Source organism: Monodon monoceros, unplaced genomic scaffold (assembly GCF_005190385.1).
Source record: "Monodon monoceros isolate NGI ecotype Baffin Bay Population unplaced genomic scaffold, NGI_Narwhal_1 Super_Scaffold_21, whole genome shotgun sequence".
Classification (NCBI taxonomy): domain Eukaryota; kingdom Metazoa; phylum Chordata; class Mammalia; order Artiodactyla; family Monodontidae; genus Monodon; species Monodon monoceros.
The window spans coordinates 97252979-97276759 of record NW_021703778.1 but is presented as its reverse complement, the minus strand read 5'-3'; the positions used below and the strand labels follow the sequence as shown (position 1 = coordinate 97276759).

General features: G+C 40.9%; 1 protein-coding gene across 3 annotated transcripts in view; it reads left to right on the top strand.

The window, feature by feature from the left end:
• FMN1 (formin 1) overlaps window positions 1-23781 on the top strand; it is a 406441-nt gene that overhangs the window by 218716 nt on the left and 163944 nt on the right. For all 3 annotated transcript variants that reach the window (XM_029237537.1, XM_029237536.1, XM_029237538.1), the window contains 3 exons: window positions 7072-7159; window positions 21476-21537; window positions 23483-23571. In XM_029237537.1, the coding sequence (XP_029093370.1) occupies window positions 7072-7159; window positions 21476-21537; window positions 23483-23571 (239 nt within the window). The remainder of the gene's footprint in view (window positions 1-7071; window positions 7160-21475; window positions 21538-23482; window positions 23572-23781) is intronic.

The window sequence follows — 23781 nt, the reverse complement described above, 5'->3', positions numbered from 1 at the left end:
TGTTGTGCTTTGCACATACTGCAATTTTTACAGATTGAAGGTTTGTGGCAACCCTGTGTCGAGCAAGTCTATTGGTGCCATTTTCCCCAACAGCATTACTCATTTCATGTCCAATTTTGGTAATTCTCACAATATTTCAAACTTTTTCATTATTATTATATTTGTTACGGTAATCTGTGACCGGTGATCTTTGATGTAACTATTGTCATTGTTTTGGGACACCATAACCACGCCCATATAAGATGGGGAACTGAATCAATGTTGGGTGTATTCTGACTGCTCCACCAACCAGCCATTCCCCCATCTCTCTCCCTCTCCTCAGACCTCCCTCTTCCCTAAGACTCAACAGTATTGAAATTAGGCCAATTAAGAACCCCACAGTGTCCTCTAAGTGTTCAAGTGAGAGGAAGATTCACACATCTCTCACTTTAAATCAGGAGCTAGAAATGATTAAGCTTACTGAGGAAGGCATGTCGAAAGCCGAGATATGCCCAAAGCTAAGGCCTTTTGCACCAGTTAGCCAAGTTGCGAATGCAAAGGAAAAATTTTTGGAGGAAATTAAAAGTGCTATTCCAGTGAACACACAGATGATAAGAAAGTGAAACGGTGAAAGTTTTCGTGGTCTAGCTAGATCAAATCTGCTGCAGCATTCCCTTAAGCCAAAGCGTAATCCAGAGCGAGGCCCTAACTCTCATCAATTCTATGAAGGCTGAGAGAGGTGGGAACGCTGCAGAAGAAGAGTTTGAAGCTGGCAGGGGTTGGTTCATGAAGGTTAAGGAAAGAAGCCATCTCTATAACGTAAAAGTGCAAGGTGAAGTAGCAAGTTATCCAGAAGACCTAGCTAAGATGATTCATAAAGGTGGCTACACTAAACAGATTTCTAGTGTAGCTGAAACAGCCTTCTGTTGGAAGAAGATCCCATCTAGGACTTTCATAGCTCGAGAAGGAGACGTCAAAGCCTGGCTTCAAAGCTTCAAAGGACAGGCTGACTCTCTTGTTAGGGGCTAATGCATCTGGTGACTTGAAGTTGAAGCCAGTGCTTATTCACCATTCCAGAAATCCTAGGGCCCTTAAGAATTGTGCTAATTCTACTCTTCCTGTGCTCTATAAATGGAACAACAAAGCCTGGATCACAGCACATCTGTTTAACTGAATATTTTAAGCCCACGTTTGGGACCTACTGCTCAGGAAAAAGATTCCTTTCAAAATATTACTGCTCATGGACAGTGCACCTGGTCACCCAAGAGCGCCGATGGAAATGTACAATGAGATTCATGTTGTTTTCAGGCCTGCTAACACAACATCCATTCTGCAACCCATGCATCAAGGAGTAATGTTGACTTTCAAGTCTTATTCTTTAAGGAATACATTTTGTAAGGCTATAGCTGCCATAGTGATTCCTCTGATGATCTGGGAAAAGTCAATTGAAAACCTTCTGGAAAGGATTCACCGTTCTAGATGCTATTAAGAACATTGGTGACTCATGCTAAGAGGTCAAAATATCAACATGAGTAGGAGTTTGTAAGAAGTTGATTTCAACCCTCATGGATGACTTTGAGGAGATCACTGCAGATGTGGTGGAAATTGCAGGAGAACCAGAATTAGATATGAAGCCTGAAGAGGTGACTGAATCGCTGCAATCTCATGATAAAACTTGAACAGATGAGGAGTTGCTTCTTCTGGATGAGCAAAGAAAGTGGTTTCTTGAGATGGAGTCTACTCCCGGTGAAGATGCTGTGAAGACTGTTGAAATGACAACGAAGGATTTACAATATGACACAAACTTAGTTGCCAGAGTAGCAGCGTGGTGTGAGAGGATTGACTCCAATTTTGAAAGAAGTTCTACTCTGGGTAAAGTGCTATCAGACAGCACTGCCGGCTGCAGAGAAGTTGTCTGTGAAAGGAAGAGTCAGTGGAGGTGGCAGACTTTATTCCTGTCTTATTTTAAGAAATTATCATAGCCACCCCAGTCTTCAGCAGCTACCACCATGACTGGTCAGAAGCCATCAACACTGAGGCAAGACCCTCCACCAACAAAAATATTACCACCTGCTGAAGGGCTCAAGTGATAGCAGTTTTTAGTAATAAAGTATTTTTAATTAAGGTATATACATTGCTTTTTTAGACATAATACTCTTGCACATTTACTAGACTACAGCATAGTGTAAACATAATTTTTATGTGCACTGGGAAGCAAAAAATCTGTGTGACTCACTTTATTGTGATATTCACTTTATTGCAGTGATCTGGAACCAAACCTGCAGTATCTCCGAGGTATGCCTGTTGCACAGTGTGCAAAACAGGATGGTACTGGTATAAAGACAGACATAGACCAACAGAACAGAGGAGAGAGCTCAGAAGTAAACCCACATGAATGTGGTCAAATGATCATCAACAAGAGTGCCAAGACTACAAAATGGGGAGAGGATAGTCTCTTCAACAAATGGTGCAGGGAAAACTGGATATCCAAATGCAAAAGAATGAAATTGGACGGTTATCGTTCAGCATAAACAAAAATCAATTCAAAATAGATTCAAGACTTAAATGTAAGATCTGAAAGTGTAAAATTCCTGTGAGAAAACACGAGAAAAGCTTCATAACATTGGTCTTGCTAGTTATTTCCTGGAAATGACACCAAACCACAGGCAACAAAAGCAAAAATAGACGAGTGGAACTATATCAAATTAAGAAGCATCTACACAGCAAAAGAAACAATCAACAGAATGAAAAGGATATATATGGAATGGGAGAAAATATTTGCAAACCGTATGTCTGATAAAGGGTTAATATCTCAAAATATGTAAGGAACTCCTACAACTCAGTTTTTATAAACCTGATTTAAAAATGGGCAAGGAAAAAAAAAATGGGCAAGGACATGTATAGACGTTTCTCCAAAGAAGACCTACAAATGGCCAACAGGTATATGAAAGGACGTTCAACATCACTAACATCAGGGAAATGCAAATCGAAACCACACCTAGCAGGATGGCTGTTATCAAAAACAAAAATGTAATAAGCGTTGGTAAAGATGCTGAGAAATTAGAAAAATAGAACTACCACATTATCCAGCAACCCACTTCTAGGTATTTATCCAAAAGAATTGAAAACAAGACCTCAGAGAGATATTTGCACTCCCCTGTTCACTGCAGCATTGTTCACAGTAGCTAAGAAGTAGAAATAAGCTAAATGTTCATTGATGGCTATATTTATATATATGCACACACACATACAATACGCACATATATATACACACACACAACGGAATACATATATACACATATGTATATATGTATATGCGCACATATATATATACACACAAACACAATGGAATATTATTTAGCCTTAGGAAGGAGATTCTATCACATGCTACAACATCTATGAACCTCGAAGATGTTATTCTGAGTGAAATTGGCCAGTCACAAAAGGACAAATACTGCATGATTCTGTTTACTTGAGGTATCTAAAGCAGTCAAACTTGTAGAAGCAGAAAGCAGTCCAGGGGCTGGGGGGAGAAGGAAATGGAGTATAGCTGTTCAAGGGGTCTAGAGTTTCCATCATGTAGGATGAAAAACTTCTAGACATCTGCTGTACAACAGTGTACATATAGCTAACAGTGATGTACTGTACATTTAAAATGTTGTTAATATGGTAGATTTCATGTTTTCCTTCCTCTCTCTCTCTGTCTCTCTTTTTTTTTTTTTTTAACTGTAGTAAAATAAAAAAACTAAACCTTTCAGTCATGAAAACATAAGAAACGATGAGGGCTTAGGGCATATATCCATTCTGTGTCCATTGTGTTCCTACCATTTTAGCTGGTTTTGAGAAACCTGGTGTTATTCCACAATTGAAGAGAGACTCCTTTTGAAGGTCTAGTTAGAGGTAGACAGAGAATTGGACACAAATAGGGAAGAGAATACAAATGCTCTGACTTGAGCACTGCCTACCCCCTTTTTAGGAAGGAGCACCGCATTTCAGAAAACTCTTAAGGTTTCAGTCCAGCCGAAGGTAACAGACACTTTCTTTCCAAACACTTGCCGTGCCAGGTTATTAAACAGAATTGCAAGGATGGTAACATCCTTTCCACAGGGCAGCCTGGTTGAACAATGAAGTGGGGATGGATTTGCTTGTTTTTATTTTTAAAATTTTTATTTTAAATTGGAGTATAGTTGATTTACAATATTGTGTTAGTATTAGGTGTACAGCAAAGTGATTCAGTTATACATACACATATATCCATTCTTTTTCAGATTCTTTTCCCATATAGGTTATTACGGAATAGTGAGTAGAGTTCCCTGTTCTATACAGTAGGTCCCTGTTGGTTATCTATTTTATATATAGTAGTGTGTATATGTTAATCCCAAGCTCCTAATTTACCCCTCCCCCCAAGCTTTCCGCTTTGGTGACCATAAGTTTGTTTCCGAAGTCTGTGAGTCCATGTCTGTTTTGTAAATAAGTTCATTTGTATCATTTTAGATTCTACATGTAAGCGATATATGTTGTCTTTCTCTGTCTGTCTTACTTCACTTAGTATGGTAATCTCTAGGTCCATCCATGTTGCTGCAAATGGTAGAGTTTCATTCTTTTTTATGGCTGAGTAATATTCCATTGTGTATATGTACCACATCTTCTTCATCCATTCCTCTGTCAGTGGACACTTAGGTTGCTTCCATGTCTTGGCTACTGTGAATAGTGCTGCAATGAACATTGGGGTGTATGTATCTTTTCGAGGTATGGTTTTCTCCAGATATATGCCCAGGAGTGGGGTTGCTGGGCCATATGGTAGTTCTATTTTTAGGTTTTTTTTAAGGAACCTCCATACTGTTCTCTATAGTGGCTGTACCAATTTACATTCCTACCAGCAGTGTAAGAGGGTTCGCTTTTCTTCACACCCTCTCCAGCATTTATTGTTTGTAGACTTTTTGATGATGGCTGCTTGCTTTTATCCAATGACAGACAGAACCTCAATCTCAATTTCAGTCCCTCCCTCTCTCTCTGTTCTCTTGTGGTTACTCTCTTGCTTTCTTTTAATTAGCTATTAGAAAACCTTGAATTTGAACCTTGTTTTTCCCGTAGGTAGAATGTGTTACCCAGGGTTTTCAGAACCCTAACTGGATAGCATGGTGAATATTGGTTTGAAGACATTTTTGCAACCCAGTTGTCCTCTTGTCATAAATTTGATTCCTGTGCCTGTCTCCTTGACATTGATGTGTATGCCACGACCAAGCTTGTATCTCAGTCACTATCTTGGTCTTTTAGGGATAAATCTAGTCAATTCCCAAAGCTTTTCTTATTTTGAATTTGCTTTGCAGTTAGTTCAAGTCATGGTTTTATTCGCCTTTTTAGTTCTTCTCAGCAATTTTAAATCATTAAATTCTACAAAATTTATGACGTCAAGGGCATGAGTCCAGAGCAGTGCCAGGCATGTAACAGATGCACAGCAGATATCTGTTAATGAACGAATGCATGTCTGAATATTTACACGAAGCTTCGGTAGGTTTTTCTTAATTTTGTATTGGACTTTAAAAATCGTTTCACTTTAAATTTGTGTTCTCTAAGAAAAAGCTAGAAATTGCATCTTTTGAGAAGATATTTGATATACATAATATCTTGTTCCTTTGCTTTCGTGTAAAAAATAAATAAAAATACCAAGTACCTTCTTTATTTCTTTTAAAAACTGCAATTCTGTATCCTCCAAGAATCTATCCTTAAGGCTAATGTTGAAATGATTAAACACATTAGGCTGAAAATCAGATTTTCCATTTATCTTGATGAAAGCTTAGTGTTTACTGTACTTTCGGCCTAACAGTAAGATAAGAGTAGCCATGCTGAGCAGAGAAAGATAAAGGGCTGGCGATAATTGATTCAGCATCAATCAATAGGTAATTAGACAGTTGGACAAACAGACAGTCTTGGTTGGAGCAAGCTCCTGTTATCCCTTATTGTTCAACCAGCAAGCAACTCAGCTAGTTAGTATCAATATAAATGTAGGTGTTACTGTTTAATCTTCACTACATTTTTGGTAAGTTTGTGTATACATAGGTGGGAGAGGAAGCATAGCTCTTTAGTTTGTATTTTACCCAGAAAAGTGCATTAAAAACATAAGGTTTGGTGATGTTTTGTGCGTATTTCCTATTGATTTTTGTAGCCCTGCCACAAGAGAGAAAAAAAAAGATAATTTTTTTCCCCTTAGTGGCCACTGTGCAATACATTCTTTGGGGCTGATTTGGTTTAGAGAGAGACAAAACTGTGATGAGCTCTCCATGGAATATTCATAGGGGTTGAAATTATTGGCAGTGAGGTATTTGGAGTTTCTAAAAGGATTATAAAAGTTTCTGTATACATACATTATTATAAAAGACAACTTCTAAATAATCTCAAATTAAATCTGTATGTACAAAGTATTATTTATATTAATCATAGCACAAATACAAAGCAACCTAACCCTCCTGACTAGAGCAATTTTATTTAAATAAAAAGTCTGTGTCAGGAACTGTTTTAGGTGCTTTACCTATATTATGCCATTTAATTTCTAGAATAAATGTACAAACTAAGTACAGTCAGCCCTACTTCATGAAAAAGTTGAATTCCTAGAGGTTAAGTCGCTTTTCCGAGGCCATATCACTGGTAAACAGCGGAGTCGAGATCTCAATGATATTTCCCCTAAACCACTCAGCAGATGATCCTGCACTGCAGCCAGGGAGGCTGGAGGCTGTGAACTGACTTACGAAGTCCAACGTGGAAACAGGCCAAGGATAAGTGGAAAAGTTGGATAAAAACTTGTACATGTGTTGCAATTACAACTTAGTTAAGATGTGTTTGAATAAAAAAGATCAGAGTAAAATAAAGATTTGAGTGCTCATATTAGATTGGTGGAATTTGGGGTGGTGTTTTTCCTTTATTTTCTAAAATATCTGTACTTGTGGATAAGTTACATTCAAATTAAAGTATTAAAATAGAGTGACTGTAGCATCAGTTTAGTTTACCAGACTGTCTAAAACTATGAAGGTTTTTGGTATGCTTCTGAAAGATTGCCTGGTTGTTTGAGCTTGTGTTAATTTTTTAAAATTCCAGATCATCAAGTTATTGGATGGAAAACGATCTCAAACTGTGGGAATCTTGATATCTAGTTTGCATTTAGAAATGAAAGATATCCAGCAGGGTAAGTCTTATTCATCGTTTTTTTCCAACTTTAAAATTTTCCAGCTTTTATTGTGAAAAATGTCAAACATATACAAAATTAGAATGCCGCGGTGAATCCCGTGTACCCTGTACCTAGCTACAAAACCATTAATCCACTCTTGTTTCATCTAAAGCACCCTCCTTCCATTAGATTACTATGAAGCAACTCTCAGACATTTTATAATTCATCCTTTAAAATGGTAACACACCACGAAAGGATATGGATACTTTAAGCGTAACTCCAATGCCATCAGCATGCATTTAAAAACATTTGCAATAATTTCTCAATGTCATCAAGTATGTAGTTCTAATATCACTGATTGTCTGTAAATTCGTCCATTCATTTACAGTTAGTTTGAATGAGGACCCAAACAGATTTCACGCATTGCCTTAGATGTGTCCATCTCTCAGGGGTTTCTTTTTCTTTTTTTTTTTCTTTTTTTTTTTTTGGCTGCGTTGGGTCTTTGTTGCTGCGCACCGACTTTTCTCTAGCTGCGGTGAGTGGGGGCTCCTATTCGTTGAGGTGCGTGAGCTTCTCATTGTGGTGGCTTCTCTTGTTTCGGAGCATGGGCTCTAGGCATGTGGGTTTCAGTAGTTGCAGCACACGGGCTTCAGTAATTGCAGCACATGGGCTCAGTAGTTGCAGCACACAGGTCCTAGAGCTCGCGGGCTTCAGTAGTTATGGTGCATGGGCTCAGTAGTTGCAGCGTGCAGGCTCTAGAGCGCAGGCTCAGTAGTTGTGGCACAGGGGCTTAGTTGCTCTGCGGCATGTGGGATTTCCCCAGACTAGTGATCGAACCCGTGTCCCCTGCATTGGCAGGCAGATTCTTAACCACTGCGCCACCAGGGAAGTCCCCTCTCAGGGGTTTCTTTAGATCTAGAGGTTTCTATCCTCTATTTTTGTTTTTTTTTCATAATTATTTTTTTTTGAAGAAGCCAGTTTCTTCAAAAAAGAAGAATATCCTGTGGAATTTCCCACATTTTAGATTTTGCTGTTTGCGTTGCCTGGGTTTTTATTACGTTCTTCTGTCCCCTGTGGTTCCTGCAAACTGTTAGTTTGATCTAGAGAGTTAATCTGAGTGGGGGAAGAGTACTTCACAGATGCTATTGTGTACTCTGTCAAGAGGTGCATAATATCTGGTGTGTCTCTATGATATTGGTGGGCACTAATGATCTTTGCCTAGATTCATTATTTCATTAGAAGTTTTCCGAATAATGATCTCCTAATTCCCTCATTTCTTCTTCATTAGCAGGAATGCTTCTGTGGAGAAACACTCTCCTTCTTCACTCAGTTATGTCACTGTTCCTTAATCCTCTATTCTTTTTCAAATGACGCGATTTCAACTTGGTTTCCTTTGGCTCAGTTTGAAATAAGACATTTAGAGAGGGAATTTTACTTGTATATATTTTTCTTAGGCCCTAGAAAAGTAGACCCAAAAACCTTCTGATGTTTTTGAAATCAGCGTCTTGCATGAAGACAACGCTCCCCCTTTCTCGGTCATCAGTTAAATGTAAATCTTCATTTTGACATGTCACTGATAATATTTTCTGAGTGGTAATACAATCTCTCATAGATGGTTTCAGTAGAATTTAGCTTGGGTGTAACAGGAGACACTCTGAAACCACACTTGCTTTCAGGTTTTAGTTGGTGTTGCCTCAAAGTTATTTTATTCTGAGACGCAGCAAAAGACCCGTAGGTCCCGAACTGAAAGGCACTTAAGAAACTTTCATACATTATTTTTCCTCTGAAAAAAGCTTTGTTAAGGGCTTAAAATTTTGCTTTATTACAAACATTTAAAATTCCACATAAAACTAAACATATCCTGAGTCAGATGACAGTCACAGAGTATTCAAATAAGCTTGTCTGTTTTTAATATTTAAGCTTAATAGTAGAACTGAATACCTAAGTGTGAATATTAAACCTCAGACAATGTTGCACTAGTTGATTTGAGTTTGGGGCAGAGGGTGGCTGGCAAGGTCTACCATCAAAATTAGAAAAGGATTCTTCAGTGGCTTTAGGTATTAGATCTTCTAGAATGGAATTTCTGAAATTCACACAGAAAACTGTGATGCTGACGCAAATGAAAAATGAAAAAATAAAACCAAAAAAATATCGGCAGGGAAGTTTATAATCTTTTGTCAAGGAGAGTCACTTTTTTGATGCAATCATTGAAATAGAAAGGAATTTTTCAGGTATAGTGGCAGAGTCTTGTCCTAAACCACGGTACTGTTTATAAGCCTGGTAAAAATCAAGTATGCTTGGTTTCACCACCATGACAGATAGCACTGTGGATATGAGCTTTTACAATGTCAACAGCACCTTGGACTTTATTCATTTCTTTTTAGTCATGTCCTGTTGTAGTACACATCAGATTGCCATATGGATCAGACTCATTCCAGCCATGTGCTATTCCAGTTACCATCTCAGGACTGTAAACCTTCTTCCCATGGCACTCCAACCTTGTTGGGTTGAATGTTCATGGTGACTTGAATAAGAGATTGGTTCACCGAGACCTTTTCCGATATTCTCCTCTGGACAAGAACATGTTTATAGGAAGTAGACGTGACCTTACATTTTTAGCACTGGAAATGTTGATTGTAGCATCACAGACTTCTAGGACTCATGGACACCACTTTAATTCTTTCTCTTGCTTCAGGGCATCTCTGTTATCCACCACAGAGTTGGCTCCTAAGTTAAAAAAAATTATCTCCATTTCACGTCTTCATTTAGTAATGCATTCCAGATGAATATAGCAATATAACTCGAGCTTAATTTCTCTTTAGAATTATTTGACTGACACTGGCATCTGAAGGTCACTTAGGAGCCCGGGCTGTGTCAGGTACATTTCATTCTGAATCCATGTCTGGTCGTGAATGGAATGCACTTGGCCTTGTGTTGTCATCCTGATGAAAGGACTCCCTGCGCTGACCTTGACCTAAACGTTTGTTTTAACGTAAGAGGGGTAACTGTCGTTGAGGTCTGATTGGGGCAGGCCAGCTGGCGGCCAGTTAAGGTCATACAGCATGGCAACCATGGTGAGGTGACCACAGTTGGGAGACTGTTCTTCAGCCTTCTGGTCATACATTCATCTTTGTCAGTGTGCAGAGGTAACTTGCACTTTAGTGCAAACTTACACGGAGCTGATGTGTAAACCGGAAAGCTAGTATATTCACTCAGAGAAGATCAGAGAATTTTCCATTGTCATGACAAAAATGTTTATCATATCTGTTCATTGTTATGTCCATGTCACTTGTCTCTACTTGGCATTAGATACTTGCTTATGCCCTTTTCCCTTTTGCTGGTCACCTTGAAAATAGTTTTGGGTGTTTCAGTCCACAGTTACCTCCCACAGATGGATAATCCAGTTTTTACTTGTTCAGCTCTTAAAAAGCAACCTTATTTTCTTCATTTGTAAGGTGGGCACTTCTCTGTTGTCCATTAGACACTGCATATAATGTATATTCAAAGTGGAATTTGGGGGCTCAGTACCTCAAGGTCTTAACTGATAGCAAATAGTAGAGCCAGTGCTTGTTCCTTTATGACATGTAGCATTTCTTTGCTCAGAATTTCTCTGATAATTAAGCATCATTTACCAATAACTGGGCTAATGTATCATGTGTAAATGTCATTCAATAAGTGATTTTTGATTTTAATTTGATTTTAAAGAATAGACTAAACCTTAGACTGGATGAAATCAGAATGTCATGAATTCCATTCCAGTGCATTTGGCCAAAACTTCTTCGTCCTTCTTTCCCTCCCTCCCTCCCTATTCCTTCCTTCCCACCCTCCCTCAGTAAACATGTACTGAATGCCAGTTCTGTTTCAGACACTGTGACGGCCACAACACGTAAGATCCAGACTCTCACATTCTCAAGAGTTCACAGGATGGTGGGAGAGATGTACAAAGTATCACAAGATCACAGTATAGAGTTTCCTGTGAAATAACAGAGAGCAACATATTGGCTCCTCCTGTAAAACTTAAGATGAGTCTTAGAGGATGAAGTGACGGTCGTCACAGAGAGAAGGAGCTTTTCCAGCTGAGGAAAGAAGACGTGTGGAAAGAGGCACAGCTAGAGTATATACGTTACATGTGAATGTGGCTTGTTTCAGGGCAAAGTGCTGGAAAGGCAAGTAACATCCAGACCAGGAAGGGCACTGAGTTTCATCAGGTGAAACTTGAACATTATCCCATCAGTAACAGGGAGACAGAATCTCAGATTTAAAAGGGGCAGTCTGTGATCTGATTTTGAGTGCAGAGATATCTCTGAGGCCATGGGAGACTGGCCCCCAAGCCCTTTCATGCTCTGGCCACAGCCGTACCTCCTCCTTCACTTGGCTGTGTTCCCTTCCTCTCTCCCTGCACTCTAGCCACAGTGGTCCTCTGGTTCCTTAAACAGGCCAAGTGCTTTCCTTCCTCTGTGTCTTTGAAAGCACAGCATGCTTTTCCACCCCGCTCTTTATAGCTTGCTCCTTTTCTTTGCTGGGGTTCAGCCACGCACCTCAAAGAGGCCCTCCCAGATCCTCTTCCCTAAGTTAAGTCACCCTAAGTTAATTCTCTTATTTTCTGCACAGCAGCTAATATTTTATTTGTTCCTCTACTTCTCACTTACATCCACCACCAGAATATAAGCTCCAGGATGGAGATTGCTCACTGATGTGTCCCTAGCACCTTGTTGTGCCGGGCACCTAGGTGAGGATCGTCCAGGGTCTCTTGAATGAATAAACAGAAATAGTCCTGAAGGTGGCTAGATCTGTTAGAAAGGGGCGGTGATTGTTGACATAATAAATGACGAAGGCCAGAACTAAGCTTATGTCTGTGAAAACGTAGAGGAGACCGTATACCAGGGATGTTTGGAGAGAGGATTGCTACGGCTAGTCCCCTCAGATTCACACAGTGATGGAGAAGTCTTACATGTACCTTGGATTGCTGGTTTCGACAAGAATGTGAATAATGGTGCCAAAAACTTAAAATGGAAATACAGGGGAGAAAGCAAAAAGGGTAGAAGCAAAAAGGTCGATTCTGTTTTGGCTGATTGAGTCTGAGATGACTGGCGACGTTTCTGCAAAAGTTTTCAATGAGCATCTGAAAATTCTAGCCTGATGCTAAGTAGATAGGGCTGAGTTAGAGACAGAACATCCCCCCCCCCCAAAGGTAGCCACCCTCATCTGTTTCTCTCTACCCAGATGTTGTGGAACATCTTGTGGGAGAAAGCCAAATCCCTGTACTGACTGAAGTTGAAAAGCACTGCGTGACTAAAGGCAAGACCTTTGTTGTAGAGGAAGAATAGTTTCAGGACACTGGTCATAATACCACTGCACTTGTATTTGGTGCAGGAGAGATTCCAAATAAGTGATTTATTTCTTGCTGGTTTTCCATCTGCTAAACTGGATGACTTATATTTAAAAGCATTTGGCATCCTTGGACACAGTGACTGCCTACATGATTGCAAATTAGTGTTTTCATTCCACGTTAGTGATTGCCTCTTATTCTTTTCCCAGGGGAGATAGAAAATTGCTGTTGACTATTCTTGATATAAACCTCCGTATGCACTGCAACAGACTAAGTGCCAGAAGCCTCCTGGCATCTATTTGGAATTTCCCGTACACTCAGAATTCATATTTATAATATTTAATCTAACATGAAAATAAAACATTTTTCACTTTAGTTCCTACTAGTCCAGAATCTCAGTTTGGGGGGTTCAGCTGCATCAAAGACTATCTCTCTGTTTGGAAATCTCAAATCAAAATGTAAGAGGATTTCAGTTAGTTGTATGCCCAGAGTCTAAAACCCAGATCTGAGAATGCCCACTGGACTTTGCTCCCTTTTGCCTAATAATTTCTGGAAATCTCTATCAAGGTTTATGCCAGTTGTCTAAAACATAATGAATTTCACCAGGCATCTGAAGTTCACCATGAATTGTCTAGGACTTTCCTGAGGAATATTCTAATTCTAGCCTGGAAGACCTATACTCAAAGACCAAAATTTTTATCGTGCACCCCTGCCAGTAAAAAGTTTTAGAGCATGCTTCTCAAGATATGTTTTTAAGAAATTGTACATCATGTAAATGTGTGACAGAACTAATATTCACATTATAAAATGTATGCAAAGGTATAAATTAAAATGAGATTAATATTTCTAAATATCTTACTGATTTTGATGGCTTTAAGCTCTCAACAGCTAACAACTCAAGGCTCAATATATAAATAGGGTGAGGCTTATTATTAAAAATTGTGGACTTAAACCCACATTTCAAGCAGTCTGTGGATAAATTCTATTATAATTTATGGAGGTCAACATCTTGGCAAATCCGATTCAACTGTCCTTGCTTCTAATTCATTCCACCACTGATGAAGAACTCGTACTAGCAACCAGAGCCTCTGCTCTGCCATTTTTCTTACCGTTGATGGATTATCTTCAGTCCGGGGTTTCTCCGCAGGAATCTTTTGAAGCCAACTTGTTTATTTTGTCAAGTTTAGTTAAAGCCAGATTTTAGAATCAGAAAACGTTATTTAATTGCCCTCTCACCATCGCCACCAAATGCCGGTATGTTGAAAGTAAGAGAACAAGTTGAGGAAGGCATGTGTGAAGGAGTTTACCCACCAAAGGTGACAGGTGGTCACGACCTACTGTCATACCAAAGGAAGGCGCCAGGGTCAAGCGACTTATTAAGCACCGGCGGTATAAACAGTAGTTCTAACGCTACTGTATTTCCTTACCCAGCTTTCTCTTTCTCCCACCAAGTCTAAAACACCTGAGCAGCAGGGTTCCCACCCACCTCTCTCTGAACCCCTGTGCATTCCTTCACTCTCAGAGCTGAATCCAGAAAGCAGAGGGTGGCATTTCTTTGTACTTTACCTTGAGGCAACTGGCTGAGACCATCCAATCTGCCTGGAATGTAATTTTGGCTTAAAAGAACCAGAACTAATGGAAGAACAGAAGCAGCTTAACCCAAACTGTTTCTCATTCCACTGCCCTACAGAGAATAGAGGGGACGAAGGAGGGGAAGTTCTGTGAATTCTTCGCCTGTGCCCTTCTTTGAGGTTTGAACCATGGACAATTTTAATTGCACCTGTAAAATGGCACCTTGCGGTAGAGTACATGCCTGGACTTAGGCAAGAATTGGGATTTTTGCTTCATAAGATTGAGTGATTTGGAGCTTTGGGAACAGATTAGATGTGTCCCTTTTGGGATTGTCATTTCTTTCACCTGCCAGCCAGCTCCTGTTTACTGTGTCATTTACACTTGCCTCCTGTTTCCATCCAAGCTCGAGTAAAGGTCTGTACCAACTAACAGGACACACTAGCAAGCATTTGGCAATGTAGATAAGATCATAAAATATATTCCCTCTCTAGTTGCTATTCTTTATGGGTCTGGAGGCAACTTTTGTTTGTGTTTCTTCATTCTCTGTGCCTTTGCTTCCCTTTTTAGTTGGTTCTGCCATGCAGTATAAAATTGCAATTATTAATATCTTTTCAAGAAAATTGGACTTTATATTACTGTAGATTTTCTTCTAAGATAATGCCTTTTCAAGTTCCGGGTTTCTTTTTCCTTTTTTTAGAAATTCTTTTTTTTTGCCATGGGAACCACAGTATTGATTATTATCAGTAACTGTGAATAGTTAACAAAGATTGAAGTATATATTAAGATAGCATACTAGAATCGAATTAAGTATTAGCAATAATTAAATAATGGTGACGTTACGGATTGTACAATACACAAACGACATTTTCGTGGCATGGGCTGTCTGTGGTTCCCACTGGGAGACTGCTGATTGATGTAAAAAGCATGTGACACCATTCAGAGGCAAAGGTTTCTGTATGGACTGTTGTGGGTAGTTGGTTCACTGATTTTTTTTTTTTAAGGTGGTGAGAATTTTAGGTGGAGCGAGTATTTCTAGTCTAACACTTACAAAGGCTAAAAGAAGTACTATCATAGTCGCGTCACTGGTTATGGAACTGAGCTTGGGAAATCATGCTTTGTAACTTACTGCCTTAGTTTCATTACCTATAAAACTTGGGACAGCAGTAGCAGTCACCTCATATGATTAAATGTAAAACACTTAGAGCAATGCCTGGCTCACAGGAAGCTCCCGATAAAGGCTAGCTACTGAGTGATTAAGTATTCATCTCCAGTATGGGCTGCCTACTTTCCCACCCTCTGGTGGAGCGCACAGAAGATGCCTTTAAGCTGCTTGATAATTGCTGCCCTCAGCATTTCATCTGGATACGTGCATGGAATGAGGCTTGGCCCGTACCTGTGTCTGCACAGGTGTGCCTGGTGCCAATCGGAGGAGGAACATGGTGGTCAGTAGGGAAAGAGTGAGGTGTATTGAGGAAGGGCTATAGGAGAGCTATGACCATCGTGAAGAGACTTGGGTACAGAGCATTCAGGAGGGCAGGTTCTGTGCAGCTCTTGTCCTGGCCTCTGTGTGGTTCTTCCACCCTCCACACTCCTCCCTGCCCAGCCCCCTTCTTTTCACCTCTTGCCCAGTTTCATCACAAGCTTGGTCTTCATTCTCAGTGATGGCCTCGTTGTTGGGAGGTGAGGCTGTGGAGAGATTTCCCTCAGCTTTCACACTGTACCGCAGCCTCCTTCCTTCCATGACCCCACATCCTTTCCTTTCTCTTGAGAGAGGTCAGAGGAGTTGGTTTGTGGCAGTTTTGAGGGGTAGATTACCTGAGAGTTCAAAAAACCCAAGGCCTGGGACTTCCACGGTGGTCCAGTGGTTAAGACTCCGTGCTCCCAATACAGGGGGCACGGGTTGATCCTACCCCTGGTCGGGGAACTAAGATCCCGCATGCCGCGTGGTGCGGCCAAAAACAAAAGAAATAAAATAAAAAACCCAAGGCTTTCCATATTACTTTCCCCATTCCATTCTCTTTTCCTTACAAATTATTTATCAAGCCCTAAAAATATCAGTCATTTGGTCGAAACAGGTGAGTTTTATGTTGGCTGCTCGGGAGCTAGCAAAATAATTTCTTTTTCTTTTTTTTCATAAACTTATTTATTTTATGTATTTATTTTTGGCTGCATTGGGTCCTCGTTGTTGCGTGTGGGCTTTCTCTGGTTGCAGTGAGCGGGGGCTACTCTTCGTTGCGGTGCAGTGGCTTCTTTTGTTGGAGAGCACGAGCTGTGTAGGCACGTGGGCTTCAGTAGTTGTGGCACGCGGGCTCAGTAGTTGTGGCTCGCGGGCTGTAGAGCACAGGCTCAGTAGTTGTGGCACACGGGCTTAGTTGCTCCTCGGCATGTGGGATCTTCCCGGACCAGAGCTCGAACCCATGTCCCCTGCATTAGCAGGTGGATTCTTAACCACTGCACCACCAGGGAAGCCCTAACAAAATAATTTCTATTGATAATCCAATAATCATCTTTGCTTTCTTGGGCTGAGAAAAAATCTAGTCCATTTGCAAAGGATTTTTATACACCCACTTGTGAAGAGGTGTCATGTCAACTACTGAAGGACACAGAAAGAAGCAAACAATGGGCTAATAGAGGCTATTTTTAAAACCAACATCAGCCGAAGCCTGGTAAAGCAGCCATCTTTCGGTGACATCTTCCACACCTTGGATGAGCAGGTTTACTTTGGCTAATCTAAAAGACTAAGGAGTGTGCCCTTCCTACTTCAGTCTGCCATGGGTTTCTTGCCCAGAGATGCTCCTCTGTCAACAAGAACAGCACCCTTAAGTAAGTACTTGTTTTGTGCTAATTAGAAGTCCTTCAAAACAGCGAACGCTGTCCTGTGTTTATTTGGACAAGGTGCACTTGGGGATAGAAGAGCGTTCAGGGTTAAAAATGGCTGGAGGGCAGCAAGAATTCTTGCCAGTTCCCTCTCCTTACCCTGGTCTTGTGAAAAGCTGTCTCCAAACCAGGGAGGGAATTTACCTATTGTGTAAGACCCTGACCCCGTGCCTGTGCCTTAAGCAGGCACATAGTTTTTATGTGCGCCTGTTAGTTTGAATGTGTGATACTGATCTGCTTTTTGTCCCTGCTGACGGTTATTATATCTTAATGGGCGAAACCCTACCTTAATGATCCTTGTGTATATAATTCTCGGAGTACAGAGCAGGCACCAGAGGACCACATAAAAACGTTTGCCTCAATTTCCCTGCAAAAAAGGAGCCCAGAAACCAGACTTGATCAAGTAACAGATTTTTAAAGGTAAAGGAACCCAATAAAATTACCAGCTTTTCACAGCGTGTGTCTACTTCCTTTAGACATATTGTGAAGTGTAGGTGAAATATTCTAACTGAACTGACAGTGGGAGTGGGGATAACTAAGGAGAGAGGGAGATAAAAGTAAAAACCACCAGCCATGATTGATACCACAGAAGCAATGAGTCGTTGGGGGTCTCCCCTTTGTGGATTTGGCACTTCACCTTTCTGACACCACCTGCAGGAGTGTCGGTGTAATGAGCCCCATAGAGATGGAAGCAACAGCTAGAAGTACTTGGAATTATTGTATCACGGCTTTGAGGCGCACTGGAGAATTGTGTAGGCTGGTATTTGCTTATTCAACTTTTACAGTAAAGAGGGTGTTTGCCTGTGAGCGTGTATGAGAGAAAGAGAGAGAGTGTGTGTGTACAAGTACAAAGTGGAGGGGGCTACCTGATCCTAGGTAACCCCAAAAATATTTTAATAAAGGACTGATTTCTTTCTACAATGTAATCTTCAATTAACTAAATGGGTTCATGGGATGCTTCTAAGTTTGATGGTGAGCGCCTTCAAGAATCATTTCTCTAGGGACTTCCCTGGTGGTGCAGTGGTTAAGAATCCGCCTGCCAATGCAGGGGACACGGGTTCGATCCCTGGTCCGAGAAGGTCCCACGTGCCGCAGAGCAACTAAGCCCATGCGCTGCAACTACTGAAGCCTAGAGCCTGTGCTCTGCCACAAGAGGAGCCACCGCAATGAAGAGTAGCCCCCACTCGCCACAACTAGAGAAAGCCCGCGCACAGCAATGAAGACCCAATGCAGCCAAAAATAAATAAATTAAAAAAAAAAAAAAAGAATCAATCCTCTAATACACTGTCCCATATTTGGGGAATAGCATGCTCAGGTATGGATTCTGGCCCTATGTACGAACTTAAACTATTCATGGTGAATAGGAGGCAGGATTATGTACATGCAAGACAGCTCTCCTATGAGTCACAGGACTTAGGCTCTTTTTACGTTTCAACCCTTTGGCCAATAACCTAACCTTCCCTGGCCACCCTATAAGATAGAGGTAATAGAAATCATTTAATTTCCTTAAGCTCTTGGGCTCAACCAGATAATCTTTTCATAGTGCTGCTTCCACCACTGAGTTTTATTTTACTTTTAAGAGCCTCGTGGAAGAGGAGAAATCTCAGTGGAATACTTGGCGTTGGCCCTAAATTAATCTCTCAATCTACTTCTTCCTCTCCCCCATTCCTCCCCCAAAGATGAGATTGGAAGTGTAGCTCGGGGCTAGGAACGGAATGGGCTTAAAAATCAGGCCAAGGCCTTAGGACTTCACCCAATATTTAAAGGAGAGACATCTGAGGTATTTTAAACATCAAGTAAAATTTTGAGACCTGTGTTTAAAAAAAAAAAAATAACTTGGGTGGTACGATGAAGCGTGGATTGGTGGGAAAGATGGAAATGAGAGGTAAAAATAGGTTAGCTTTCTAAATGGACCTGAAGGTTAGCTTTTTATATTTCCCTTAAGACATTCGATACATTATTTTTTGTAATTAGAGTTTTTGTGCATGTAAGTTTTCTATTAATGCTTCCTGAAGTTGGGTGTCGAGCAGGGTTTTGAAGGACCAAAAGGGTTTAAATTGCAACTGCTCCTATCTGAAACACTCCAGAATTCTAGAAAGTTTCATTTATAACACAAACTACTCGGTAATGGCAGTCTTCTTTCTCTGATGCTTTCCAGATGTTAAAGGAGATAAGGCATTAACAAGCATTAAAACACCTCCACAGTGTGTATATTTAACATCACAATAGTCAGTTTGTAGGTACCATTCTGATTTCACACCATGCTTTATATGCTGGGCCAAGCATACATCTTAACCTCATTTAATGTTTTCAGTAAGTGAAATTAGACCCATTCTATGGATATGCTGAGGTTCATAGAGCTGAACCTGCCAGGATCACGTAGTGAGTTTTGCTCCCTCCGCAGCTGTCATGTTGGTCTTTTTCTGAACCTTGAGCTTGTTCCTTCATCAGGATTAGAAATATTCTTCTGCAGTTACCTCTCCCTGGAAGACTTTTCTCCCAGACACTCACAGAACTGACCTGCTCAGCTCTTAGCTTAAATGTCACCTCTTCAAAGAAGCCTTCATCCATTAACCTCTGTCATGTTGCTCATTTCTCTGCTTTCTTCATATCATTATCTGTAACTGTTTATTTGTTTATTTTCTGTCCCCTAAGGCGGAGTATAAATCTCGTGAGATCAAGTGCTTTGAACATCTCAGACACACACTTGATTTGTGTAATCACAGCATTTTAGAACCGTTTCTAGAACTTGGTGCGCACGTTCAACAAGCATTTATTCAAGGGATGGGTGAATGAACGAATGAGTTTCGCCAGAGCCCATGCTTGTTCTCCAGTCCCATCCTCCCTACATGTTTTCCTCTGCTTCCTGGCATACTGCAGGGGAATTGGCTGAGCATATAACCCATCAAACTGTGTATCTGGGACCCAGAGTGATTAACTTCTGAAACTCAAATATTTACTCACTAGGAAAGGAAGCCAAGAGATCATTCCCTTGCCCATTAGGTAAGATTACTTGATTATATGTAAGCTTGCAGTTCATGTGCGGTACCTTGTTTAGGAGTGAACGTTTCTGGTAGATTATTTTTAGAATTTTACCTTTTCTTATCGTATTCCCGTTGGCTGATTTTTATAGGAGACTATTAGAATTTACATAAACTAGACATTGTTCCTGGCCATTTTTTTTTGTTTGTTTTTTGAAGCATCAGACATTGAAAAATGCCTGGTCCATTGAAAAATGCCTGGTTTCAGACTGGACTTTTCAGAAGGGTAATTTTCCTCTGTCTTGGTGGAACCTGAGACGACTGACTTTGTCACTAGCATATTAACCTCCTCTTTTCTCACTTCCCCACGTAGCTGAGGAATAGCTTAATAGATTAATTCCTCTAAGAGAAGGCGGCCTATGAAGGAATTTTAAGTCCATTTCTCGGTGTTCTGTGAAGTTACATGATCTTAGCTCCGTTAATTAAGTTTATTAAAATTGTATAAAGGCGCTCGTGTGATCCTAAACCACAGAAGAAGCAAAACAATTTGAAAGCAACCTGCCCTTTACCTTGATCCCTACCTTCTTCAAAAACCGTGGCGTAGTGCCAACGAACAGAACAGTGGTTGATGAGCAGAATTTTAAGGCATTCTAAATATTACTGGTTGGTTTAATAAAATTAATTAGCCTGCCACGGAGAAAATTTACTAGCGTGCTGGTTAATTTCACAATGTAAAGTCAGAGAAGGGAGGTGGGGTTGAGGGAGCAAACCTTATTAGTTTTGAATAATTATTTAAAGATGTGGAGCTGCCTATTTCAAGCACTTTGATTGCCAAATCCATTAAGGCTTTAAAATCTCAATGTTTGTATGCTGGTATATATGGGAAGGAATCTCTCTAGATGAAATCACAGGCATATTAGTTAACAGCTAAATAACTTATTTAACATACAGAACAACAAGTAGGATCCAGATAAAACCATGGGAATGAGCACTTGCCTTAAGACTGGCTCATGGGAGGTTTCCATAATCTTAATTTGCCATTGATGCAATTATTGCTTTTTCTTGTCTCTTCAATCCAAACAAGATGTTTGCAGCGGCCATGGAAAGGTGCCTGAAATCACATGCCTGAATTCATTTAATTTGCCAACATCGTCTTTTTTTTCTCTCTCTCTCTTCCTGGTAACGGGCAAGAGTCAGTTCTGGTGCATCAGGTACTAAATCTCTTCAATTACCAGCCGGGAGGAAAGATTTAACCTTGTGTTTCAAACCTACAAACTGATTTAGTTTTAAAGCACAAACACTTCTCCTGTGGAGCCTAAATTAAACTGCAGAAAGGATGCAGAGCTTGAGGAATTAAACCAGGCAGGGCCAAGGCTCAGGCCAGTGATCGGAACCATTTCGGTTTCTTTCACGGGGGCCCCTGGTGCAAAAGGAAAGGGAGCGGGAACGAGCTGAAGGACAACCTGTGTGAGAGGGGGCAATGTTATATTGCTTGGAAGCTAGACGTGGAGTAAATGTGAGTGCAGGGGAGTCCAATCTAACCTCTTATCCTTTTTCTCTTTGGGGGCTCGGCAGCCATTTTTAACGTGGATGATTCTGTGGTTGATCTGGAAACCCTGGCGGCCTTATATGAAAACGTGAGTATCAAACACCTACAGAGCCAGAGTTTCCGGATTTTTGTATCTTAACTAACTTAAAAAAAAAAGGTAATGTCTAGAAAATGGTTATATGTGACTCCATCCACCTGAAAAGTCACTGAGCCATTCATGTTCCTTGGCAGTGGGAATTGTGGCATTGCATGGAAGAGATTAAGGCACAGAAATGCAAGCTCAAATGAGACTGAGCATGAAGAAAGCACTAGGTCCCTGACCGCCCACTGTGGTATCTGGGTTAGTAGATTTCTTTTGCAAGGGAAGGCAGTTCAATGTGGAGGCCACTTGTGTGCCGTGGAACCCAGCCCAGCCCTGTGGCTTGCAATCAGAGTGCATGAAGCTAAGTTACCAGCTTAACACTGGTGTACACCAGTGTCATCCTCTGAGGAATGGGGATGCTGTTACCAGCTTGGATGATTACTTTTAGCCCAAGTGAACTGACGGCATTGATCGTGGGAAATAGTATAGGCTGGTGGGTGTGTGTGTTGGATTTTAGAGTGAGATACTCTCAGGTTTGAGGTCGAGCTCTACCATTTACTGCTGAGTGGCCTCAGACCAGTTAAATTCCTTAAACCTGTTTATCAGTACAATGGGGATTATAATGGGCTCGACATGATTTTTGTGAGTATTAAAAGGGAATTCAGTATATGCAGCGGTAGCCGTGTATTTTGGAAATGAACAGCGCTGTACACATATTATAGTCTTCAAATGTGGATTATATGTGGAGATAACCAGCATAATTGTCAGGCTTTCTTGAGAAGATGACACAGGAGAGTCACAATTCCCATAATTGTTAACTGTTCTGGTTCGCTGACTCCGTTAGGATTTGAAAACATAGACTGAAACAGATTCTCTTTACTGAAGTAATGCTGTTTCTCAGGAAGCTACCCGGAGCTCTATAGCATGCTATGATTACCGAGCTCAAAAAACGATTTCATTTCAATACTTAGGTCCCCTGGGACCTTAAGCGTCTCAGAGAAAATTTCCATAGTGTGATAATCCAGCCTAGCGGGATTGCCAGTTCCCTTCACATTTCTACATCCTTTGTGTGTATCAGGAACTGTTTGGTACGACTGGGTGGGAACTTCCCATGTTTCTATCAGGAAGGCTTTCGGTAATAAAGAAGGTGCACAAATCCTAGGCCATCGGGAGCTAATGGCACATTTGTTGAATACCTGGAGGGCATCATGGTATTGTGGAAGAAAGGTGTTCTAAGCCAGGCTCTTTGCCAGGTACTTAGTATAAGCCTCGGTGGAGTCATCTTTAAAACAAGGATGCAATACTTGATGTCGGAGGACTTTGTAAAAGGCAAAGTGCCTTCTAGGATGCTTTTAGTTGTTACCTCGGGCTCAGGACTGTGCACATCATTGGTACTTGTTAGCTGACAGTAGAGGTAAGCTACATACAGCTGGCATAGTTGCGCAAATTGAGAAAGTATGGGACTGAATGCCAAAATCAGTGGTGCAGACAACAAATGCTTAGAAAATTCAGAAAGAGATACCCTGCTGACCAGAAATTTAAAAATCAGGCGCCTACATAAGTTAGGAGGGCTGTTCGGTTCTGAGGATGAAGAAAGCAAATGCTAAGGACACCTTGACCCTTACCCTATCTTACTGGGAAAGACACAGGGGATTCAAAGGTTAGCAATCAAATGCCCTGGCTTCTGTATCCAGCTGAGGTCACTTGTTATGACCATTTAGTTTAGCCAGTAATTCCCAAACTTTAGCATGTCTCAGAACCACCTGCAGGGCTTGCTGAGCCCTACCTCTGGAGTGTCTTATATCCGGGGTAGGGCCAACAATGGGCATTTCTAACTAGCGACAGGTGGTGCTGATGCTGCCTGTCCGGAGACCACACTCTGAGACACACTGCTTTAGACAGATTCTCATTGCTCACTTTTTGTGTGTGTTTTGTTTCTATTTCAACACAGAGAGCCCAAGAGGATGAACTCGTTAAAATAAGAAAGTATTATGAGACATCCAAAGAGGAAGAATTGAAGCTACTGGATAAACCTGAGCAGTAAGGATGCTTAAACACTTTTCTGTTAACAAAAGGAGAAGGGCTGTCCCTATCTTCCTGCCTCCCAGCTCCGAATAACCAGATCTCAACTGTGCCAAGCTAAATCATAGCAGCGTCATTCCTGTGACCTATTGCACACAGCAGAATGACCTGACTGCCGGGAAAGGCAGCCGGGAGATTTGTGCTGCTGGATATCATGTCTCAACCCCT